The sequence below is a fragment of the Pelophylax lessonae genome (genome assembly GCF_965119305.1).
Source record: "Pelophylax lessonae genome assembly, chromosome: 3".
NCBI lineage: Eukaryota > Metazoa > Chordata > Amphibia > Anura > Ranidae > Pelophylax > Pelophylax lessonae.
The window spans coordinates 422,831,117-422,853,952 of NC_138770.1; the positions used below are offsets into that span (position 1 = coordinate 422,831,117).

Below are 22,836 nucleotides of genomic sequence, written 5' to 3' on the forward strand. Positions count from 1 at the left end.
TATATAGTGGAGTCTAAAAAGGAGAACTAAGTTTTTTGAAAAAGCATAGTGGACAACATGTGTGTGGTAATAAAATCTACAGAAAGTGATGCTAAAAATGATTAAAGACCATGCTTAGGAAAACCATTTTTAATATTTTTTATGTGCTCTCTAATACGAACATACAATGGCCTTGTGGTTCTCCCCACATATTGTTTGTGACACGGGCACTCTATGACATATGTCACATGTGTACTGGAGCAGGTAATTAATTCATTGATCTTGAACTTTCGTTTATTAAAACAAGATCTGAATTCTGTCATCTTCCTTGGTTGTGATGTGTTGTTTTTGCATGCTAGGCATTTCCTGCATCTTATGAATCCTTTTAGATCTGGAAAAATTTTATAGGTTTAGGTGGGTCCACCACATTGTGGACTAACCTATTCCTAAGTGCTGGTGCTTTTCGATATATGAACTTCGGTTGTCTAGGTAAGATTTTTGCTAAAGTCCTGTCTGATTTCAAAATCGGCCAGTATTTTTAGTAACAGTGGATGCCAATTCACTGTATACTAGCATTAAGCAAAAGGATGGATTGAAAGGGGTGAAAAGAGCACTACATCTTGATTCAGATCTTAAACAAACACAGATAAAATATATTTTAGAAGGTTTACAACTGGCCATGTCCCACAATTATTTTTGGCACTCAAAGGATTTCTATGTCCAAACCAAGGGAGTTTCTACCGCAGATATATAGATGATATCTTTATGATATGGAAAGGACCTCAAGATACATTAGAAACCTTTATTAACGAGTTAAACAACAATCAATATGGCATCAAATTCACTGGACACCAGGACCCAACACAAGTAGATTTTTTAGACTTACAGATTTTTAAAGATAATGGGAAATTGAGCACACGCACTTTTTTCAAACCAACAGATAAAAACGGGTATATCCCTACATCAAGTTGCCACCATCCTAAGTGGAAACAAAACATACCCAAAGGACAATACATGCGACTGAGAAGAAATTGCGGCAAAATAGAGGAGTACGATATACAAGCAAATATACTCACCAAGAAGTTCATCGAAAAAGGGTATAATAAGAAAATACTGGAGACCACAAAGGAGAAAGTTAGAAATATGAAGAGAGACGAATTATTAAAAGAAAAGCCTAGAGATAACAATAACGCATTTGAAATGGCCTTTATTACCGGTTTTAACCAACAACACAGACAAATGGAGAAAATCGTCAAAAAATACTGGCCGATTTTGAAATCAGACAGGACTTTAGCAAAAATCTTACCTAGACAACCGAAGTTCATATATCGAAAAGCACCAGCACTTAGGAATAGGTTAGTCCACAATGTGGTGGACCCACCTAAACCTATAAAAAATTTTCCAGATCTAAAAGGATTCATAAGATGCAGTAAATGCCTAGCATGCAAAAACAACACATCACAACCAAGGAAGATGACAGAATTCAGATCTTGTTTTAATAAACGAAAGTTCAAGATCAATGAATTAATTACCTGCTCCAGTACACATGTGACATATGTCATAGAGTGCCCGTGTCACAAACAATATGTGGGGAGAACCACAAGGCCATTGTATGTTCGTATTAGAGAGCACATAAAAAATATTAAAAATGGTTTTCCTAAGCATGGTCTATCAAGACATTTTCTTGAAACACATGACAAAAACCCAAAAGGTCTATTATTCTATGGCATCGATACCATTAAAGCCCACTGAAGAGGAGAGAACAAAACTAGGAAGATCTCGAAAAACGAAACGAAGTGGATATTCCAATTGGAATCACTCCAGCCTGGAGGACTGAATCTTGATGTAGATCTTAACTGCTTTATTTCCAATTATTAAAAAAATCTTTGGTCCAGGCTACCTACATATCCTCTGAGGAATAGAGATATATCAGGCTTCAGTATATATACAATTATGAGAACCCCTTCTTTTTACATCCTTTTATAGATTTTTATACATTTTTATACATTTTAATTTTGATTCTATGTGCAATATATATTAAGATTATTATATACCTCTAGGCCCATACAGTAAGACACTTCATGTCTTAGGACCATGTCACTTCCAACAAAGTGGTTAGAATGGTAATTAGGCACTAGGATATCAACCCATTGGTGTATATGGGCTGAGGATTTTAGTAAGATTTCTAGCAGGCCCACACACAGGTTTTCTCGAGACTCCTAATACCAGGACGAATTACATTATGAGGTTATAGTGATGATTTTACACATATACACTGATAGACATGTGATTGTTTTATGAATATCCTTATACATATATACATATGAATGTACAGATTATATATCTGATTATGATATAATGGTCGTTCTGCTACAAGATGTGTATTAGAGATAATAATATATGAATTAATTAAGTGTTGAGTGCTTACCAGACCACCGGTTATATAATATATTTATTATTACCACTCATCTTATTTAGAATTACAGTTAATGGTTGATTCTTTTAATCATTTTTAGCATCACTTTCTGTAGATTTTATTACCACACACATGTTGTCCACTATGCTTTTTCAAAAAACTTAGTTCTCCTTTTTAGACTCCACTATATATATATTTATTTGATTTTTATTTACTCATTTAGATATACTTATGAGCACATCACCTCCCTTATTGTACACACATATATAGATTCCGCCACATATATATTTATTTGCCTTTTAATTTACACTGATTCATTTATATACATCAATATTAATGAGCACATTATTTCCTGTATTTCACATAACTGGTGTCCCCGATGAATTTTTACATATATCTGTCAATTGATTACATGAAACATTTTAACTTCAGATACTTTCATATTTATTAGCACATAGAACTCCATTTAATTACATTTTAGTGTATTTTTACCTTTACTGGAAATAAGTTTTAAATTAGTATTATGGCTCAAAATACCCTTATGGCTTTTAAATGAACATCATCTCCCTTTTAAAACTGTCCGATAGGAACATTCCCTAACATATCTCTCCAGTGCATATATGCTAACAATATACCATACATTCCTTCTTATGCATTCCGATATATAATTAAAGATGCCTCCCTTGCACTTTATCCGTGTTAGGGTAAAGTTCATATTTATTTCTCTTTCAAAGTTCATATTTATTTCTCTTTCATTCTGATAGTAATTATACAAATCTGCCCCTATAGTAGACACCGATGTGCCTACTACATACACACGTAACCATTCATTTAGCCTTTCTACGTCTATTTCCTGCTTTCCTATTAATAAACCATACTTGCCCGGCAACTTCTGACAAATCTATCCCCTATTTTCCTGATTGGCCACATACACTTCTACCAGAATAGGGTGTTTGAGATCCGTATTCTGCCTAGCAACAACTGATGAGATATGGCTTGTTTGGCTATATTGTTTAAGTTCAATATTTCCGGAACGGGTTGCCTGGTAACCACACTACATTTAAGGAAACGGAGGCGACGTGGTCGGCGCTTCTCCAGATGACGTCAGTGAGACGAAACCGGTCGAGAGCGTGACCACGTCATTTCCGTTTTCCGAACCCGAGGCCTGGAACGCACATCCGGCGGTTGACGCGCACGCCATCCCCTAGCGTGCACCGCAAGTGAGGAGGTTGCGGTTCCTATGCCAGACGGGCACACGATAGGTTACACTTTTATGTGAGTACATGTCCTTTTTTAACAATAAAGTGTCTTTTTAAAAACGATATTACACTATCGGAGGCTCCTTCCCTTTTCTTCTACATACCCGGGTACTGAATTGGAGTTCATTATACCTACTGAGCTGACACCTGAACACTATTAAAGGAGAGAGATCGAGGTCTGGGGACATCCTGATTGCCAGTGTATGGGAGCGATCCCTTATTATCGACCCGCTATTTACCCCTGTAGGGGTAAGGGAATCTGGTAAGCGCAGGACCCCAGGCTCAGGGGAACACTTCTTCCTTCTGCCCATTCACCACACTCTGGGCATAGAGAAAAGAGCACCATAATCACTATATATGGACTACACAATTTAGGACTTCTTTGGATCTGTCAAATCACCGAGATTGCACATGTGTTGTGATCTATTTGCTTCATAATTTATAAGGACACTTCAATTTTCTGTGCTGCCGTCTTTTTTGCACAGCTGTATGGCAGAAAGATCTTTTTGATCACTTTTTTGCACTTTTGCACGTATTTTTCTGGCAGCTATATATATATGCACTTTTTTTGCACTTATATTTATTAGAATTTTTATGGTTATATTTATTGATTGTGATGATATGGTTGCTTATTTATGATTGGACATTTTAACTAATTTATTATCATTCCACTCCTGATATTCACTATTGCACCTTTTTTGCACTTTATACACACCGATTGCACATATTGTATGTATATGCTGATCTAATTTTTATAATTTTTAAGATTTTTTGATGTTTTGATTTACACATGGAACACTATTGATTCTACGCATAGATTGACCCAGTTTTACTATTTTGTCCATGTTGTTTTATACACCCTAAATCACAGTACATAGAATTTTTATACATAACTTAATTCAGGAGGCTAGCAACCATAAATTGTATTCCCAATACCCCACCAGGCAGCGCCAACCACTTCTCCTCCGTTTTCTTATTCATTCAAATGCCCCCCTTTCAGGGTTGCATTTTTTGAAGTGGGCAGCAGCCAGGTGTGGTGTCATATTTTTCCATATATACCCCCTATCCTAAGCGCGGAACCACATAAATCCTTTCTTAAGAAGCGGGTTATTCCCGTGAAACATGCTGAGGATTTGAGCAACTGCCTGTCCATGAAGGACACCTACCTAGAAATTGTGAACTAAAAACTCTCTACATATACTCTCTCTCTCTCTCTATATATATATATTTTTTCAGGTATCTTTGAATTCAGCCCCCTGTAGGTTGATCATTTTAATTTCCATCAAATGATGTGGCATCCTTTCATTCCTAACACATTACCCAGTCCATATCAGTATAGATATCCAGCATGATATTTTTCCCTATTAAGATCTGATGAGTTTTCAGTGTTCCTTTAATTTATTTGAGTAGTATGTGTGTGTGTGTGTGTGTATATATATATATATATATATATATATATATATATACACACACACACACACTGATCAAAATTATAAAAGGCAACACTTTTGTTTTTGCCCCCATTTTTCATGAGCTGAACTCAAAGATTTAAGACTTTTTCTATGTACACAAAAGGCCTATTTCTCTCAACCTTCTCTCACATTTTAGATTGGCCTTTAGGCCCCATTCACACTAGTGCGACTTGGACTGCAAAAACGCATGACGTTTTCCATTATTTTCAATGAGCCCCATTCATATCAGTGCATTTTGAAGTCGCACCGACTTCAAAGTAGTTCCTGCACTACTTTGCCATGATTTTAATGCGTTTTGAGGCATATAGCCTTGGCATTGCTTGCGAAATCGCGGCAAAATCGCGGTAATATTGCGTCGCATCAGTGTGAAAGGGGCCTTAGCTGTGCAATACTCATGCTGTCTAATCAGCATCTTAATATTCCACACCTGTGAGGTGGATGGATTATCTCGGCAAAGGAGAAGTGCTCACTAACACAGATTTAGCCAGATTTGTGAACAATATTTAAGGGAGGTTTACTATGTATAATGTATGTCAAGATATCTCTTTTTCTTCCAATGCATAGAGTGCATTAAGGCAACAAACCTTCTGCCTTTAGAACCACTTTAACTTTAGATGTGAATGTGATTCATGGTATCCCTTCCCTCCTCCTTGTCTATGTGTTACAGTATTTGTGGCAAGGAAGAAAAGCTAACAGTTTTAAAAGCATTATTTGTTTTGCCTAGCTTTGGCAATTTACCAATTTTTTCTTTTACTGCACTGGCCTTTTCAGGCCCAGTGTTCCCTCAGAAACAAAGTCTTGGGTAATCTAGCGTTTCAAAAGATTTGAAATAACAATAGCCAGTTTTCGAATTGGCTGCTGCTTTAAAAGGAAAATTCCAGGAATAATAATCGTAATTTGTTGGGGCAATAGAAGCCTATGAGGCTGACCAGAAATAGTCAGATAATTATACCACTAAGCACCACACTCGGGGTTTTCAGAGAGTAACATCTTGAAAAGGATTGCTAAGAGAAGCAATAATAAAAACATTATATTTACCTCCTGCAGTCCTTTTCAATGATACCTCCTGGAGTTTTCCTTTAATTAGAGTTATAAGTACCCCCCTTAACTATAGTTCTTTATTGGTTGTGATCAATCTCTTTAACTGTAATCCTGTGAAACCATTACAATGGCAAAAACAATGAATACTACCTCTGCAGTCTTGTCAGGGTGTTTTGCATTAACATACACATCATTATCCCATCCTATAAAAGATAAAAAAAAAAACTGCTGTAACTCAAAATTTAAAATTTGTAAAAAGTAACATTTAAGTACACTAACTACAAGTTTATTTGCCATAGCAACCAAAAGATTAGACTATACTGTAGCCAGGACTGTAAGACCTGAATGCTGACTGGTTGCTACATAATACTGAAATTTTGCAAGTAGTCATGACTCTGCAATTCAAGTAATTTAATATGTTTGCTTGTTATTTCTGAATCCAGGCATATATGGGCTAATGTTTTCTTTGATTTGCAAACAATCTGACCATAGGGCAATCCTCTGTTAGGTTAATATTAACATATGCCTGAACATAGGGGTTGCCCAGCCAAGTATGATAAAGTCTGGGGGGCATGGTGCTCATCTGATCTTACCAACTTTACTACCTAGGCTTAGCTGTATGAGACTGGATCTTTTTGTGTATTCCGTTCCCTGCATTGTTTTATTATGTTTGATTATTTTGCCTTATGCCGTGCTGGACTGCAGTATACTGCTTGCCTTCTAAGAAAACAAAACAAGAAGCAATGTATCTCATGGTATTCTCTTTAATGTATGCCTTTGTGCTTAGATGTACCGTTTCACTTTGTATTTTATCTTGTTGTATGTATTTTATGCTTTTTCTCCGTTAAAAAGAGATTAAAAAAAAATAATAACATATGTAAACAGAGACTACAAGCAGGTTTTGGCTCCTTTCACATGGGTGTCATCCGTTCAGTCACGTTTTAGAAAACTGATTCAGTTTACATCAGTGTTCAGTTCAGTTCAGCTTACATCCACCCACCCGCGTCCTTAACAACCTGACTCATTCATGATCCAAACATGACTTTAACCATGATTTCCCACTGACAGCAGAATGTAAACCAAAGACCCCACATTAATTAAACATTTTTAAAAAACCAGCATGCAGATTTCCTCCCATCCATGCCAAGCCCTTCGGGTCCCCCACAAAAGCCATACCAGATTCTTATCCAAGCATGCAACCTGGTAGACCAAGAAAGGTGGGGGGCAGGACAACTGTGCGCCCCTCCTGCCAAATCACACTGGGCCACATGCCCTCGGGGGCCCCCACAAGTTCCCACCCTGGCAAAACATCTTATCTCTATGTTAATGAGGACTAGGGCCTCCTCCTCACAACCCTGGCCTGGTGGTTGTGGGAGTCTGGGGGGTGATTTATCGGAATCTGGAAGCCCCTTTGACAAGGGGTACCCCAGATCCCAGTACCTCACGTAAATCACGATGAAAGATGGTAACCGACCTGCGTGAAAAAAAAGGCCACCTACTGAACTGGGTGACCCCGCCTCTTTGTCTACTTTAGAGGTGGAGGGGAAGCAGAGCTGTCATTCTGTGCCGGCAAGCGATGGATACGGTTGGGTTTGGCAGGCTTTTTTTTTTTTTCTTTTAATGGCTGTCGTTCATCCATTTACATCCGTTTGCCCATAGGAATGCACTGCTGTGTTTTTCATCCATCCATGGATAGATGAAAAATGGAGAGAGATTGAATGCCTGTGTGAAAGGGGCCTTTAAGTTATAGTTCTGGCACCAGAACTATGTGAATTACACAGTTCTCATTCTGGGGCACTGGAATTTAGCACATAAGAAATCCCTTCATGGATACATTCCACTCAAAGCTCCACCAAATAGTTTTTCGTAAAGAGAATGATGTGTGATTGAAGGATATGCATTTGTGTTCCTGCTCAGCCATCATTGTAAACGGAGCCCTGGTAATCCTCCTCTTGCGTATTTTTTCTTTGTGTCAGATGTGAGAGAAGCCAGTTCAACTATGAACCGTTATTTTTTGCTCCTGATAAGCTCAGTTTGTCAAGTGTAGTAAACCCAACCTCTTAAATTTTGTATTATGTCAGCCAGAAGTTTGAAAGTGGTCATACTAATTAAAGAGAACCATCCATGGTCAGCCTTATTCCAGAAACTCACATGATGTGAATTAGCACAACTTAATACCCAGTTTATGTGCTTTGAACTACACTAACCACTTTAAGACAATTAAAAAACAAACTGTTGGTACTGCGCATGCGTGAAAGAACTTAAACCCAGAAGATAAACGTTTGTGTCAACCTATGGTTATGTCTAAAATAAAGAGCAAAGCAATAATACACACAAGAAACATACAACCATCAAGATAGGCAATTTTTATATACCCATTTTTTTCGGTGAATGTTCCCTGAAAAATTAAATTAAGAAAAATAGAGTCCAAAATAATGCAATAATAAAAACGTCAATACGGGATGGCAAAATAATTTGGTCTCATGACCGTGTGTTTGTTTTTCGAAGACACGTTTAAACGATTTTTGACTGGTGTCTTCAAAGTGAATACTAAACACGGATATTTTGATGATAGCGTGGACAATTTGGTGCCTATAATCTGACCCATTGGTCGCAGCAAAACTTTTGTCAAATTGTGTAATGGTACATTACTTTCCACACGATACAAATATTGATGTTGCCACTTTAAGCTAGTATAAGCTTTACCTAAGAGTTCAGGTTAGTTCTGAGTCAAAGGTTAGGAGCCCGCTAATCAGTAACTATTACTTTTTCAGGCGTCATAAGTACAGTTTCCAGTGTGACCAAGAATTTTTATGTGTGAATTGTGCAGGCATAACATGTATTAAACAATTTGTTGACTTAAAATCTAAAAATCAAGGTATACCAAACTTAAATGCACCTTTTTTTTGTGTGCAACTCCATAGACAGACTTTACAGAAATCAATATTTCAGACAAATATCGCTGTGTAAAATGCATCAGCCGTATGACTGCTAACTTTGGCTTTCATTGACTCTCACTGCTGAAAATAATGGACGTTAAAAAAATAGTTTAGCGAATCAACTCTATTTACTGAATGGCTTTTTTTTTATTTATTTTTCCTGCAGTTGTCATGCAGCAACAATGCAACCTACATATTTGCGTATGAAATATAAAGATTGGTAAGAAAGAAAAGCTCAAAAGTACAATTACTTACCTGTGGATTGGTAATAGCTTTAACTGCATTTAAGTCTGAACCAGAACAGAATGTGTTCTCTGCACCATAAACAATAAGTCCTTTCCCTTCCTGCCAGTTCTCCAGGTCACTAACCCATTCTGCTAATTCTATCATCATTGTTCCTGCAACACAAATTCAATAATGGTTCCAAAATCACATTTATCAACAAGAGCTCTGGAGAAGACAATGAATAAACATCTAATGAAAACAAGGCTATATTTCACAGTACAACCCTGATTATTTCTCCATTTAAAAAGTCTAGCCTTTGAAAAACCCTGGAAAATCGAAGTTAACTCTACAGCCCTGCCAAGGTTATGGGGCCTGTAGAAGAGCCATGAAATTACCTGAAACTTCTGCTCATCTTGTCTGTGTTCCATACAGTGAGTATAGAAAGGAATCACCCCCTTTAAAATAATCACATTTTGTTGCTTTGCAGCTGGAAATGAAGACAGACACAATTTTAGTTTTATTCAGCTGTATTTACTCAGTACTCAACTTATAACATTCAAGTAAAAGATATAACACCAATATGTCAGAAGAAAAAAAAAAACAGAATAACGGAGTTGTAAAAAGGATCACCCCTCTCCTAAAAATGACTTGTAAACTCAATCATAATCACCACAGTGATAACTTGTAATGTGATCAGCTGTGGTCATTTTGGCTACCTCAGCATGAAAAGAGCTTTCCATGAGCATTTCAGTCCCTGGTAGTGCAACTGAAGCAAACAATCAACTATGGGTGGCAAGGCGCACTATCAAAAGATCTCCAGGATAAGGCTGTGGACAGGCACAAGTCAGGAGATGGATACAAAAAAAATTCAAATGCTTTATCAATGCCTAGAAGCACAGTGAAGTCTATTATTAAGAAGTTGAAGGTATTGGGTATAGCACAGACCCTCCCTGGATCAGGACGTTAATTCAAACTGGATAAAAGAGCCAGGAGGAAACTGCATCAAGAGGCTACCAAGAGACCTACAGCAACTCTGAAGCAGTTGCAGGAGTGGTCATTGTGTGCATGTGACAACAATATCCCAAATTCTCCACAAATGTGACATGTATGGGAGGGTTACAAGAAAAAAAAAACACTCCTTAAGAAAGGCCACATGCGGTCATGACTAAGCGTTGCCAAAGCACACCTTAAAGATTCTGAGGCCCAATGGAAAAAGGTGCTATGTTCAGATGAGACTAAAATTGAATTATTTGGCCTGAATACCAAATGATATCTCTGGCAGAAATCCAATACAGCTCACCATCCAAATAATACCATTCCGTCAGTAAAGCATTGAGTTGGTAATATCCTGTTATGGGGGCGTTTCTCTGCAGCAGGGACTGGAGCACTTGTCAGGATAGAAGGAAAATGGATGGAGCAAAATACCATCAAATTATTGAGGAAAATCTGCTGCCCTCTGCCATAAAGTTGTCAATGACAAAAGTTTACCTTCCAACATGAAAATGACCCAAAGCACACAGCAAAAATCAGCACACAGTGGTTGAAGGAGAAAAAGGTGAATGTTCTTGCATGGCCTAGTCAGAGCCCAGACTTAAACCCCATTAGAAATCTGTGGAATGACTGCAGTCCATAAAGGGTTACCATCACATTTAACTGAAGTTTTCTGCAGAGAAGAGTGGGCAAATACTGCAAAGATCGAGATTTGCAAAATTAGAATTATCCCAACAGAACAGACTAAAGGCTGTAATAAAAGCAAAAGGTGGTTCACCAAAATACTGAAACAAGGGTGTGATCCTTTTTCCAACTCAGTGATTTTGTTTTTGAATTATTCTTTTTTTTTTTTTCTGGCATGTTGGTGTTATATTTTTAACTCAGACGTTACTTGGATGTAAATACAGATGGATAAAACCAAATCTGTGTTCGTCCTCATTTTAGGCTGCAAAGCAAGAAAATGTGATTATTTTAAAGGGGGGTGATTATTTTCTATACCCACTGTATGCACAGTTCTGTGCAAAAGTTTTAGACAGGTGTGAAAAAAAAAGCTGTAAATTAAGAAAAATAATTGTTTATAGTTTATTCGTATCAGTTAACAAAATGGAAAATAAATGAACAGAATAGAAATCCAAATAAAATCAATATTTGGCGTGACCACCCTTTGTCCTCAAAACAGCTTAATTTCTTCTAGGTACACTTGCACACAGTTTTTGAAGGAACTCTGAAAGTATATTGTTTCAAAAATCATGGAGAACTAACCGAAGATCTTCTGTGGATGTGGGCTGTCTCAAACCCTTCTGTCTATTCATGTAATCCCAGACAGACTCGATAATGTTGAGATTAGGGCTCTGTGGGAGCCAAACTATCAATTCCAGGACCCCTTGTTCTTATTTACACTAAAGATAGTTCTTAAAGACATTAGCTGTGTGTTTGGGGTCGTTGTCCTGCTGCAGAATAAATTTGGGGCCTAACATGCCTCCCTGATGGTATGGCATGATAGATGAATAACTGCCTGTATTTCTCAGCATTGAGGACACCATTGATCCTGACCAATGTTTTCCAACTCCATTTGCAGAAATGCAGCCCCAAACATGTAAGGAACCTCCACCATGCTTCACTGTTCCCTGAAGACACTCATTATTGTACCATGCTCCAGCCATTCTGTGAACAAACTGTCTCTTGCTACAACCATATATTTCACATTTTGACTCATCAGTCCAGAGAACCTGCTGCAATTTTTCTGCACCTCAGTTCCTGTTTTCGTGCATAGCATGTGGAAACAAGGCCAAGTGACTCAATTATGCATGAAAACATAGGAACTAGGGTGCAGAAAAATGGCAACAGGTGCCCTGGACTGATACAGAGTTCTTTCAAAAACTGTGTGCAAGTGTATCTAGAAGAATTGAAGAATCCATGCTGTTTTGAAGGCAAAGCGTGCTCACACCAAATATCATTTTGATTTGAATTTATATTCTGTTTATTTACTTTCAATTTTGTTACTTGATAAAAATAAAGTATTAACACTTCTTTTTCCTAAAGCATTCTTAATTTATAGCATTTTTTTCACACCTGCCTAAAATTTTTGCACAGTACACAATATAGTTGAAGGGGGCATTGGATCATATTTGGGAGATGGTTGTTTGTTTTGCCATTTCTCTGCATATATTGTACTTTCAATCCCAAAAGAACATTAATGCATAACTAAAGGGTTGATTTACTAAAGGCAAACAGACTGTGCAGTTTGCAAAGTGCAGTTGCACTCTGCAAGTGCAGTTGCTACAGAGCTTAGTTAATGAGGTAAGGGTTTACTTTGAAAAGAATACCCAAACACATACAAGGAAAATAAAAAAGTAAATGTGTTTTTGCTTGCACATGATTGGATGATGGATGTCAGCATAGCTTCTGCTCATTTACTAAGCTCTGAAGCAACTGCTCATGCAGAGTGCAACTGCACCTTGCAAAGTGCACAGTCTTTATGCCTTTAGTAAATCAACCCCATAGTCCAATGTATTGCAAGACTTTTTTTTTTTTTTATAGAACAGATGCCAGTTCACCTTTCTCAGCGTTTGGAACATACGGTATATTTTGCTTAAGGCTCAGTTTGAAAAGCAACTGTTGTAGCAATGGCCGTGCTGTATGATGATAAGTGTAGCTAATGGTAAAAGTATTTTGCTAATACTTGTTTTTTCATGTACATGAAATCTTACTTTACTATTTCAATAATGTGTTGCCCATTGTCTTTTAATATAACACTAGGAAAATATAAAAACTATGGCCTTGTATTCCAGGTGCTGAATTATCAGAATCCCCATTTTCAGAGGCAGCATCCATTGTGTTTTGAAGAGAATCAACCTTTAAAGCACCAAGTAAATCTTCTAGGGGCTACAAACTCCAAAAAACAAGAAATAACCGTGGAAGCTAAAAAGAAAAGACTGGCTGGTCCACAGAAAAGAAAATGGAAAAACCTACAATGTGTGTAAATTCAACAACTTTTACTGTAACCACTTTCTTAAAAGTCATGTCCCCAAGAACATCCATCAAATCACTGACTTGATCTGTCTTCAAGAAAACAAGTCTCGTTTAGACATTGATCTAGATTTATCCATTTCGAGAATATGGGTTGGAAACTTTCTAAAGCTTTACATCAATGAATGCCTATGAATGAGAAATATTGCTATCACCCAATCTTTAATCACTCCGTATTCCATAAGTGAACTACATGCTCATGATGGAAAGCCAGTACCACCCACCTCCTATATCACATTGGATTAAGAAAAATGCAGAAGATGAACACAAGCGGGAAACTGACAAACATCTAACATATCTGTTAAAAATGTGTGCAGTTATTTGAATAATAAAAAAAATCAATTTGAGCACTGTGGCAGTAGTTAAATGGAATCTATTCAGCATGCATCCTGGATAAATATAAGTGATTCAGCTACTGTCCATTTGAAGTTATTTAAAGTGGAACTTTACTCTCTCAATCAACATTGACTATTTTGAATCTTTATGCTGCTAGCATTGGTAAATAGATAGAAAAGTGTATCATATTTACTTTTTTAAACTTTTTTTTTTTACATTTCTTTGGTCACTTCCTGGTCTCCATGCCTAGGCAAATGATGTCATACATCCCAGGAGTCTTCAGAAGAGGTTTCCATATATGCACATGTAGTGGACGAGACAGGGTGGGGGGTTAGCCAAAATTCTGTAGTCCAGCAGGCAGAAAAACCTAATGATTTCAGTCCCACTAAGGCACTGTATTGTCAGCTCAAACAGGAAGTTAACAAGACATTGCTATTACGGCAAATCAGTTGGAATTTTCTGTACTTTTAGGCCTTGTTTACAGCTGAGTGGGGAGTGGGGTGGGGGCAGTGAAAATAGGCAGTCAAGCTGTGGTTTACCAGCCTTCGATTACACAGTGTGGCAGAGCATTGTCCTGCCCAGGTCTAGAAAGAGGTTATGACCCAGGGTTCTCAGCCAGGCAGGTTAAGGGGCTCCAGGGAGCATGTGTCATAGAGATGAAACTGGCTTTTCAGTATCCTGAATGTTTTGTAAAGTCAGTTTTGGGACCTGGAGCCTGGTGATTTTTAAAGTGATCGGGGAGGGATAAAATCTCCAGTTCTGAGTTCAGGTTGTATGAACAGCCAGCACACTAATTTGTTAGGTACGTGCTGGGCTTTTAGTAGTGACCTGACCATGGTTCTGGGTTCCACCCCAGCAGGCAGAGGAGATTGCTGGCAGGAATCAGGAGGGCTCCACGTGGGAGCCAGAGCAGCAAGGGGCTGCTAGCTAGGAGCACAGAGTGTAGGAAGAAGGTCTGTGGGAGACAGACAAAGGCCATAAGTGTAAGGCGAGAGCAGGAGTGCTGCATGTACAGTTGTGTTCAAAATAATAGCAGTCCAACATTACTAACCAGATTAATCACTGTTTTTGGCATAAATTATATTTCTACATGGCAAATAATTTACAAGTAGGTGTAGTAGAGTAATTAAAAACCAACAGTCATGACATGCATGCTGCTGATTCTGTGTAATTGAATCATTAATTGAAAGGGGCGTGTTCAAAATATTAGCAGTGTGGAGTTCAATTAGTGAGGTCATTCAGTCTGTGAAAATTGAAAAAAAAAAACCAGCTGGCTCTTATTTAGGGACGAAGGAAGCAAATGTTGTACATGCTGAGTATAGTGCATTTCTCTCTGAAAATCTGCATAAAATGGGTCAATCCAGACACAGCGCACTTTGACTAAAAAGTTGATTTGAGAGGGAAAAACATATAAAGAAGTGCAGAGCTGATAGGCTGCTTGGTTAAAATGATCTCAAATGCTTTAAAATGGCAATCAAAACCAGAAAGACGTGGGAAAAAATGGAAAACTACCATTCGAATGGATTGAAGAATAGCCAAAATGGCAAAGACTCAGTCAATGATCAGCTCCAGGGTGAGCTAAGAAGGTCTAAAGTTACCTGTGAGTACTGTAACAATTAGAAGATGCCTATATAAAGCCAAGCTATCGGCAAGAAGCCCCCGCAAAGTCCCATTGTTGAAAAAAACGACATGTGCTGAAGAGGTTACAATTTGCCAAAGAACAGTTTGTCTGGCCTAAAGAGAAAAGACATAACATTTTGTGGACTGATGAAAGAAATATTGTTCTTTTTGGGTCAAGGGGCTGCAAACAGTTTGTCCGATGTCCCTGAAAAACACTGAATTCAAGCCACCGTACACTGTGAAAACAGTAAAGCATGGAGATGCAAGCATCATGATATGAGGATGTTTCTCATACTATGGTGTTGGGCCTATTTATCGCATACCAGGGATCATGGACCAGTTTAAATACACCAAAAATACTTGAAGAGGTCAGGTTGCCTTATGCGGAAGAGGAAATGCCCTTGAAATGGGTGTTTCAACAAGACGACCCCAAAACCACCAGTAAGCGAGTAGCATTTTGGTTCCAGACCAACAAGATTAAGGTTATGGAGTGGCAAACCCAATCCCCCGATCTTAATCCAATAGAAAACTTGTGAGGTGACAGAAAAAATGCAGTTTCTGAGGTAAAACTCAAGAAATTCAGAGATCTTGATTTGGGCTGGAATACCTGATCACAGGTGCCAGAAGTTGGTCGACTCCATGCAACACAGATTTTTCCGGATCTTGATTTGATTTGTTCCAGAATTATCTACATCTGTTGTAATTGACTGTGCTTCGTGAGACACATCATTTGGAGAAATCTATTGTTAAAGATTTTATCTATTTTTAATATCTGGTATACTAATAAAATGTATTTCTTTTAATATTGTATACTCGTTAATTTATGCCTGGCAACTCAAATCCCTCTATTCTCCTACCTACAATGTTTTTTGGAAAAGGCTAATATTCCCTTTTCTTCACTTTCTGTAAAGTAATGACAAATTTGAAACATTTTTCTTCATATTTCGATTTTGAATAGACTGTGCAGTGTTCCCAATGCATTTGAGTGTATGGAAATTAGGGCTGCACGATATTGAAAAAAATCACACTGCGACATTTTTTTCCCAACGATATATATCGCGATATTTTTTGCTATAGACCCCCCCATCTCATATCCCCCCCCATTGTATTGCACCCCCACATATCGCTATATAGACCTCTCCACCCCCTCTCTTCCCAGTGTACATGGTATAGTCGCCCCCCCCCGTATTTGGTACCATCTTGGCGGCCTCGGCCCACGTGCGCTCCCTCCGCCTCTTCTGTTTGTCCCTCATGATCGGGGTGTGAAGTCGGTTCTCCTGGAGGGAGGGGGATCTCTCTGGCTGGGGGCAAACGGAGAAGCTGGAAGTGGGGGTAATGCTGGGAGTTGTAGTCCTCTCCCCCGGGACAGCTCCTTCGCATCGGAATCACACTCCCCACAATACACTTCCGCCCCACAGCATAGTGAACCAATCACCTCGTGAGTAGCGGCACAGCGAACCAATCAGGTGTGCAGGCACGCGTGATTGGTTCGCTGTGCCGCTGCTCACGGCACGCTGCTCATCGCTCAATCAGGAGATCTAGCTGCAGGGCAGACTACATGTGGGACGGATGTCAGGCTGTGTCATTCTAACACCACTGAGTCCTGACTGCTCTGCTTTCCATATCATATGTTTGGCGATGTGACTATCGCCCACGCTCGCAGCACGATATCGATGTTCACATCGACTATCGTTCAGCACTAATGGAAATAAAAGCTATTATAAGGATTTTGAGCGTTACTCACTTTTTTCGCAACTGTATGAGCCTGGAGGCTGAATGTTCGTTTTTTCTGATGGAAGATAAAAGCTGAAAACCCCTGTGAGGGAAACTTATGTTTTGTGTTTTCTGGAACTTTCTTTTAATAAAAGTGGGCAAGAAAAGCCCTGAAGATGTTTTAAGAGTCCTTAAAGCTCTACTTTTGATGCTAGTTCTCACACCACCCACAAGTTATCAGGGCCACTGGTCATGTTAGTTCACACTGCTGCAATCATGGTACAGTTAATATTTTTCAATAAGTCACTGTTCAAGTGAATGTGGCCGCACTGCAAGCTCCCAGAAACTGCGTGTAATGTACGCAGTTGTGGCACAGTGCTGAGGCCTTTTAAGGGTTAAAACAGGCAGTGAGGAAGGAACGTATTGCCTCGGAGCCACCTGTCAATTTCCTAAAGTGATCCACCGATGCATCAGAAGGACAGCAAGCACTGCTGCAAGTGGAAAAGAGTCCTTAAAGAATTAAAACTTAGTGAACTGTGATTATTCAATCAATCCAATTAAAAAGAAAAAGTGCGGGTTCGCTCAAAGCAGAGCTCCACCCAAAAGGGGAAGCACCGCTTGTTTGCCTCCCCCCCCAACTGCTTCAATTGGCACCTTTCGGGGAGAAGAAGAACCTGGTTTTCACAGGTATCTGCTTCCACTTCTGGCTGACTATGCCACGGTGAACTCAGTTGCAAGTTGGCCCCCCTCCTCCCTTCCCCGCTACCAGGCCATTCACAAAGCACAGCGTGCTTCGCACTTGACAGTACAGAACTGGCTGCGAAGCTGCACTGCTGGTCTCTCTTAGCTAAGATGGCTTTAAAAATAGGCCAGGGTGAAGACACCGCTAGATTCATGGACAGGTAAGTGTCCTAATATTAAAAGTCAGCAGCTACAATATTTGTAGCTGCTGACTTTTATTTTTTTTTCTGAAGGAGTCTGGTGCTCTGCTTTAATTATAGGTGCATTTGCACTTACAATGTTCTGTCCCCCAGAAAAGTCCACAAATACCTGTTGAGACATCCAGCTTCCAAGCCCGCTAATGCAGCTTCCAGTGATGGAGTGGCCACAGTGCTGCCCTGCTTTTCAATTCAAAGCAGAGTTGCCACTTTCATGTAGTCTGTTCCTGATCGCACTACAAGCTTGCAAGGGGTGTGGCTATCACCATTGTCACTGCTGATTTACAAGACTAAAACTTGTCAATCAGCACCTGGCAACATCCTATCCTAATTGTATCTAGATGGACAGCATTGTTTCTGAAACCCTCCCACTGTGAGCTGCAGTGTCTGCGAGGGGGAGCATGTGGGACACAAATGAAGGAAGATTTGGCTCAGTCAGGGAAGGTAAGATAAGTTTATTTGATTTAATTTATGAGCATATAGTAACTGGATCTGGGACTTGTTCAGACTAGTGTTTCTCAACCTTTTTACAGTCAAGGCAACCTTTTAAAATCATGGACAATCTCAAGGCACCCTTTAAAAAATTTGGACAGTCTTGAGGCACCCCATTCTAAAATTTAAAAACAATTGTAATAGTTTTACACTATGCAGCAACATCCACACAAGCAGGACACCCGATGTTAGAGGGGATTTATTCTTCCAAAGTAAATATACTTTTGCAAACTGGGACTAGTATATCAATGTTTCTCTTCTCCCTCAGTTTTCCTCCATCACTCAGCTATGTGACCCCAACGCTGATGGAAAGGAGCAGGAGAGGGGGATACAAGGATACTGTGCAGGCAGCTGACATCATCCATATCAACAAATGATGCCATTGGTTGTTAGGACGCCAGCAGCTAGAAGGTTGTAATGTGGCACAATGAAAACCTGTGTATTTGTGTAACTAAAAGGCAGCCTTTATCCACATGCTGGCTTGTATACAATTTTTGGGCAATTTTAGGCATTTTGCCAAGGCACCCTTGAAAAAACCTAAAGGCACCCTGGTTGAAAAAGGCTGGTTTAGACTGTCATACAGGAGCTTTAGTTGTTCTTTTAATTAGACATGTTTGAATATTTCATAAAGAATTCTCTATTTATACTCCTTGTGAAACCGACATCCATCGAAATTTGCCCCCTACCTGTAAATGCATTCATTCGAGCTGGATTATCAATGCACAGTTCTGCAATTCCATTTTCTCTTTTAATGAGTGTCACCGATCCTCCTGTGAATGGCGCTAGCTTATTTTTAATTTCTTCTTCATTAAAACCATGGCTGCTATTATACAGAGACAAGGATCTGTGAAGATGCCATCTTGCTGCTGATCTGTTCAGCATGCATCTCCATATGGAAAAGGCCATGACTGCAAATAAATAGAAGATATTTAAAATGTTAGGGTTTGGAAGTATTTGGCAAAAGAAATGCAATTATAGGTTTACATTAGCATTTGCAATGTGTTGTAGAGAAAAATGTAACATAAGCAATATTGCAAGATTTAGTTATGCTGGAAGTTTGCCTATTTTGCAATAAAACAAACATGAAACTGAAATGTGTACTGTGATTTGTTTGCAAAGAACGTCATAGTACAAAATACAAGACATAACATAGATGCTCTGTGGGTGATCATTATATAGTCAGTGCTATGGAGAGGTTTATATACAATGGAGAATATTTCATAATAAAATGTGTGTCTGATATAAAATGTCACTCTGGTATGGATGTTATTAGCACACTAAACAAATATGGTTACCGCCCCAATTAATAACTAGCTTGAAGAGCAAGGTGCACATGGAAAGGCTTTGCATACAGCAAACACAATAAAATGTATTTCTCAACACACTTATCAGCTAGCCAACATAAATAAACAAATTACACTGTCTAACAATTGCGTTACCAGAGGTTTTAGCTGCACATTTGCCAATATATGTTGAAACCGCACTGCTTCGCCAAGGCCCCCCTGTATGTTGGAGCATATACAGTGGGGATAGTAATTATTTGATCCCCTGCAGATTTCTTAAGTTTGCCCACTTACAAAGAAATGAAGGGTCTCTAATTTTTATCATAGGTGTATAATAAAGGATAGAGATAGAACATCAACCAAAAATCCAGAAAAAAAAAGACATAAAACAAATGCTATAAATGAAGTTGCAGTTCAGTGAGTAAAATAAGTATTTGATCCCCAAGCAAAAACATGGCTTAGTACAGTACTTGGTGGAGAAACCCTTGTTAGCAAGCACAGAGGTAAGATGTTTCTCGTAGTTAGTGACCTGGCTTGCACAAGTCTCAGGAGGGATTTTGGTCCACTCTTCTTTACAGGTATTGTCTACATCCTCAAGTTTTCTTGGCTGTCTCTTGGCAACTCAAAGTTCCAGCTCCCTCCAGGATTAAGGTCTGCAGACTGACTAGGCCACTCCATGACCTTAATGTGCTTCTTCTTGAGCCACTCCCTTGTTGCCTTGGCAGTATATTTTGATCATTGTTATGCTGGAAGACCCATCCACGATCCATCCTCAGTGTTATGGCTAAGGGAAGAAGGTTCTCATCCAAGATTTTACAATACATGGCCCAGTCCATTGGCCCCTCAATGCAGCAAAGTCAGCCTGTACCTTTAGCAGAGAAACAGCCCCAAAGCATCATGGGTCTACCTCCGTTCTTGACTGTAGGGATGGTATTCTTAGGGTCATAGTCAGCATTTTTCTTCCTCCAAGGTATGGATAATGTACATATTTGTCATGGGACTTGAGAATATACTCTACCTTTGCATCAGGCAACTTGTTGTTGGATACATTAGTTACACATACAGTAAGTATGGAAATGTTCTTTTATGTACTAGGAGAATCTTTAAAGCATGGGTGCCCAACCTTTTGGCTTCTCTGGGCTACATTGAGTGTAGAAAAATTGTCTTGGGCCGCATATAAAATATATACTATAGTTAAGGTATACAAGTAATAAAACTTCATTTATTTTTTTATATTTTTCATTATAAAATGTAAAAAAAAAAAAAAACAGGGCAACATAAAACTATTGGGATATTTTTATTTTTTATGTCAATCTCTTTATTGTGGCAAGTATATTGACATAACATGTAATACATGGAACAAAAGAACAATGTACTAGGTCCTGCAGACCCAGCCATCACGGACACTGCCACGTGTTCGAACTGGGGGCTGCTATATGATGGCCTCCCAGAACCAGCCGACTGTGCTGTAGCCGTCAATAAGCTATAGCGTAGTTGGCAAATGGGAGCGACTTGCCCCGAGGAGCTGAGAAAACATACATTAAAAAGATGTGTAAAAGTGCCGATGTGCAAGTGAGTAGTGGCACTGCCTAGATTAATAAATAAATACAATTAGTGATATAAAGTAAAAAAAATGGAAATGGAAAAGATACTTGATAAGTTTGCCTTGGGTGACGTTCAAACCATATATTAGTAGTAATAAACCTGTGCTAATTTGTCAATGAACTAGGTAAAATATATAATGAAAATGATATGTAATAAAAATTGTATGTAATAAAAATCAGTGATAAAACCTGTGCTAATTAATCAATGAGCTGGTTGCGATAATTGCCAATAAATTATAACGTATAATTCATACAAATAAAATATGGTATGCATGCTATTCACATCGGAAAACTAAAGTGACTAAGTGCTTTATATTGATCCTCTCAAATAAGTGCAATGTGCAGAAAAAAAAAGTGCAAAAACCCATAAATTAATAACTAACGGACATTAATCTAACGTTAATAATTTTGTTCTTTAAGGCTCATGCTCCATAGTGTCTCTAGGGTGGATCACAATGTGTACTAAATTCAACAGATGATCACATACATAGTAAAAGCTAAAAAAAAAAAGCTAAAAAGAAAAGCTTAAAAAAAGCGAAAAAACAAACAAATTTAACATTTTGTTAAATATGGCTTGTATAATTAAATTTACCATTAAGTTTTGTTTTCAGAGTTGCATGCGTTGAGTCACAGTGTCCAGTGCATGCATTGCCATCCACTCTGTGTCGCATCACAAATGTGGGAGTGCTAATTTAATTATAAAAACAACTTTTTGCTGCATGGCAAGCTCTGTGTGTGTCTGTGAATTCTCAGCCTGTGTGTGGCTAGTGGATCTAGTTAGATCTTACCTTCACCAGCACTAGCCTAAAGGCCCGAACACACGATACGAAAATCGGACGATCTGCCGATTTTCAGATTGTTAGTATAGTTCTTTCGACAGGCGATTACGGATTTTCGGACGACAAAAACTGGATGTGCAGGCTATAAAATTTTTATCGTACGTCAACACAACGTCCAATTTTCGCTTTATTAGTACAGTTTTCGTCTGAAAAAAATCTTAAGAGCAAGACTAGGCATGCTCAGAGACGAAAGAACACATACAAAACAATTCAACACATGACATCACTTCTGAAGTTGAATTCTGTCGTACGGGAAATTTCATATGAAAGTAACCTCTTCACTTTCCACATGAGACTAGCATGCAACAAAAAACGGACGACAGATCGTTCGATAATCTGATCATGTGTACGTGTGTTAAGGATCGTGTGTTAAGGCCTGGTACATACGCAAAGTTTATTTTTGTTCAACCCAACGGGCTGAACAAAATAAAAAACTGAGGAGCTTGCTGTACTATGCGATGTTAGTGCAGTGACATCCCTGCTGTGCTATTGGGTTCTGACAGCGCCAGAACACAATAGTCAGCGCTTGGCTGAGAGTGCTGATTGCCAATCTGCTGCTGGTTTTTCAGTATGCTCATTCGACAGAAGTCGGTCGTGAGATCGGCTTCTGTCGGACAAGCACCTGTACACACAAGCCGAATGTCAACTGGTTTCTACTGT

At 38.7% G+C, this 22,836-nt stretch overlaps 1 protein-coding gene across 1 annotated transcript in view; it reads right to left on the reverse strand.

The window, feature by feature from the left end:
• Positions 1-19,356, reverse strand: part of ECHDC1 (ethylmalonyl-CoA decarboxylase 1) — a gene marked incomplete at its 5' end in the record, with an annotated part of 53,370 nt that extends 34,014 nt beyond the window's left edge. The window contains 3 exons of the mRNA XM_082252402.1: positions 6,318-6,370; positions 9,362-9,504; positions 19,137-19,356. Coding sequence (XP_082108528.1) covers positions 6,318-6,370; positions 9,362-9,504; positions 19,137-19,356 — 416 coding nt within the window. The remainder of the gene's footprint in view (positions 1-6,317; positions 6,371-9,361; positions 9,505-19,136) is intronic.
• Positions 19,357-22,836: the final 3,480 nt, after the last annotated feature.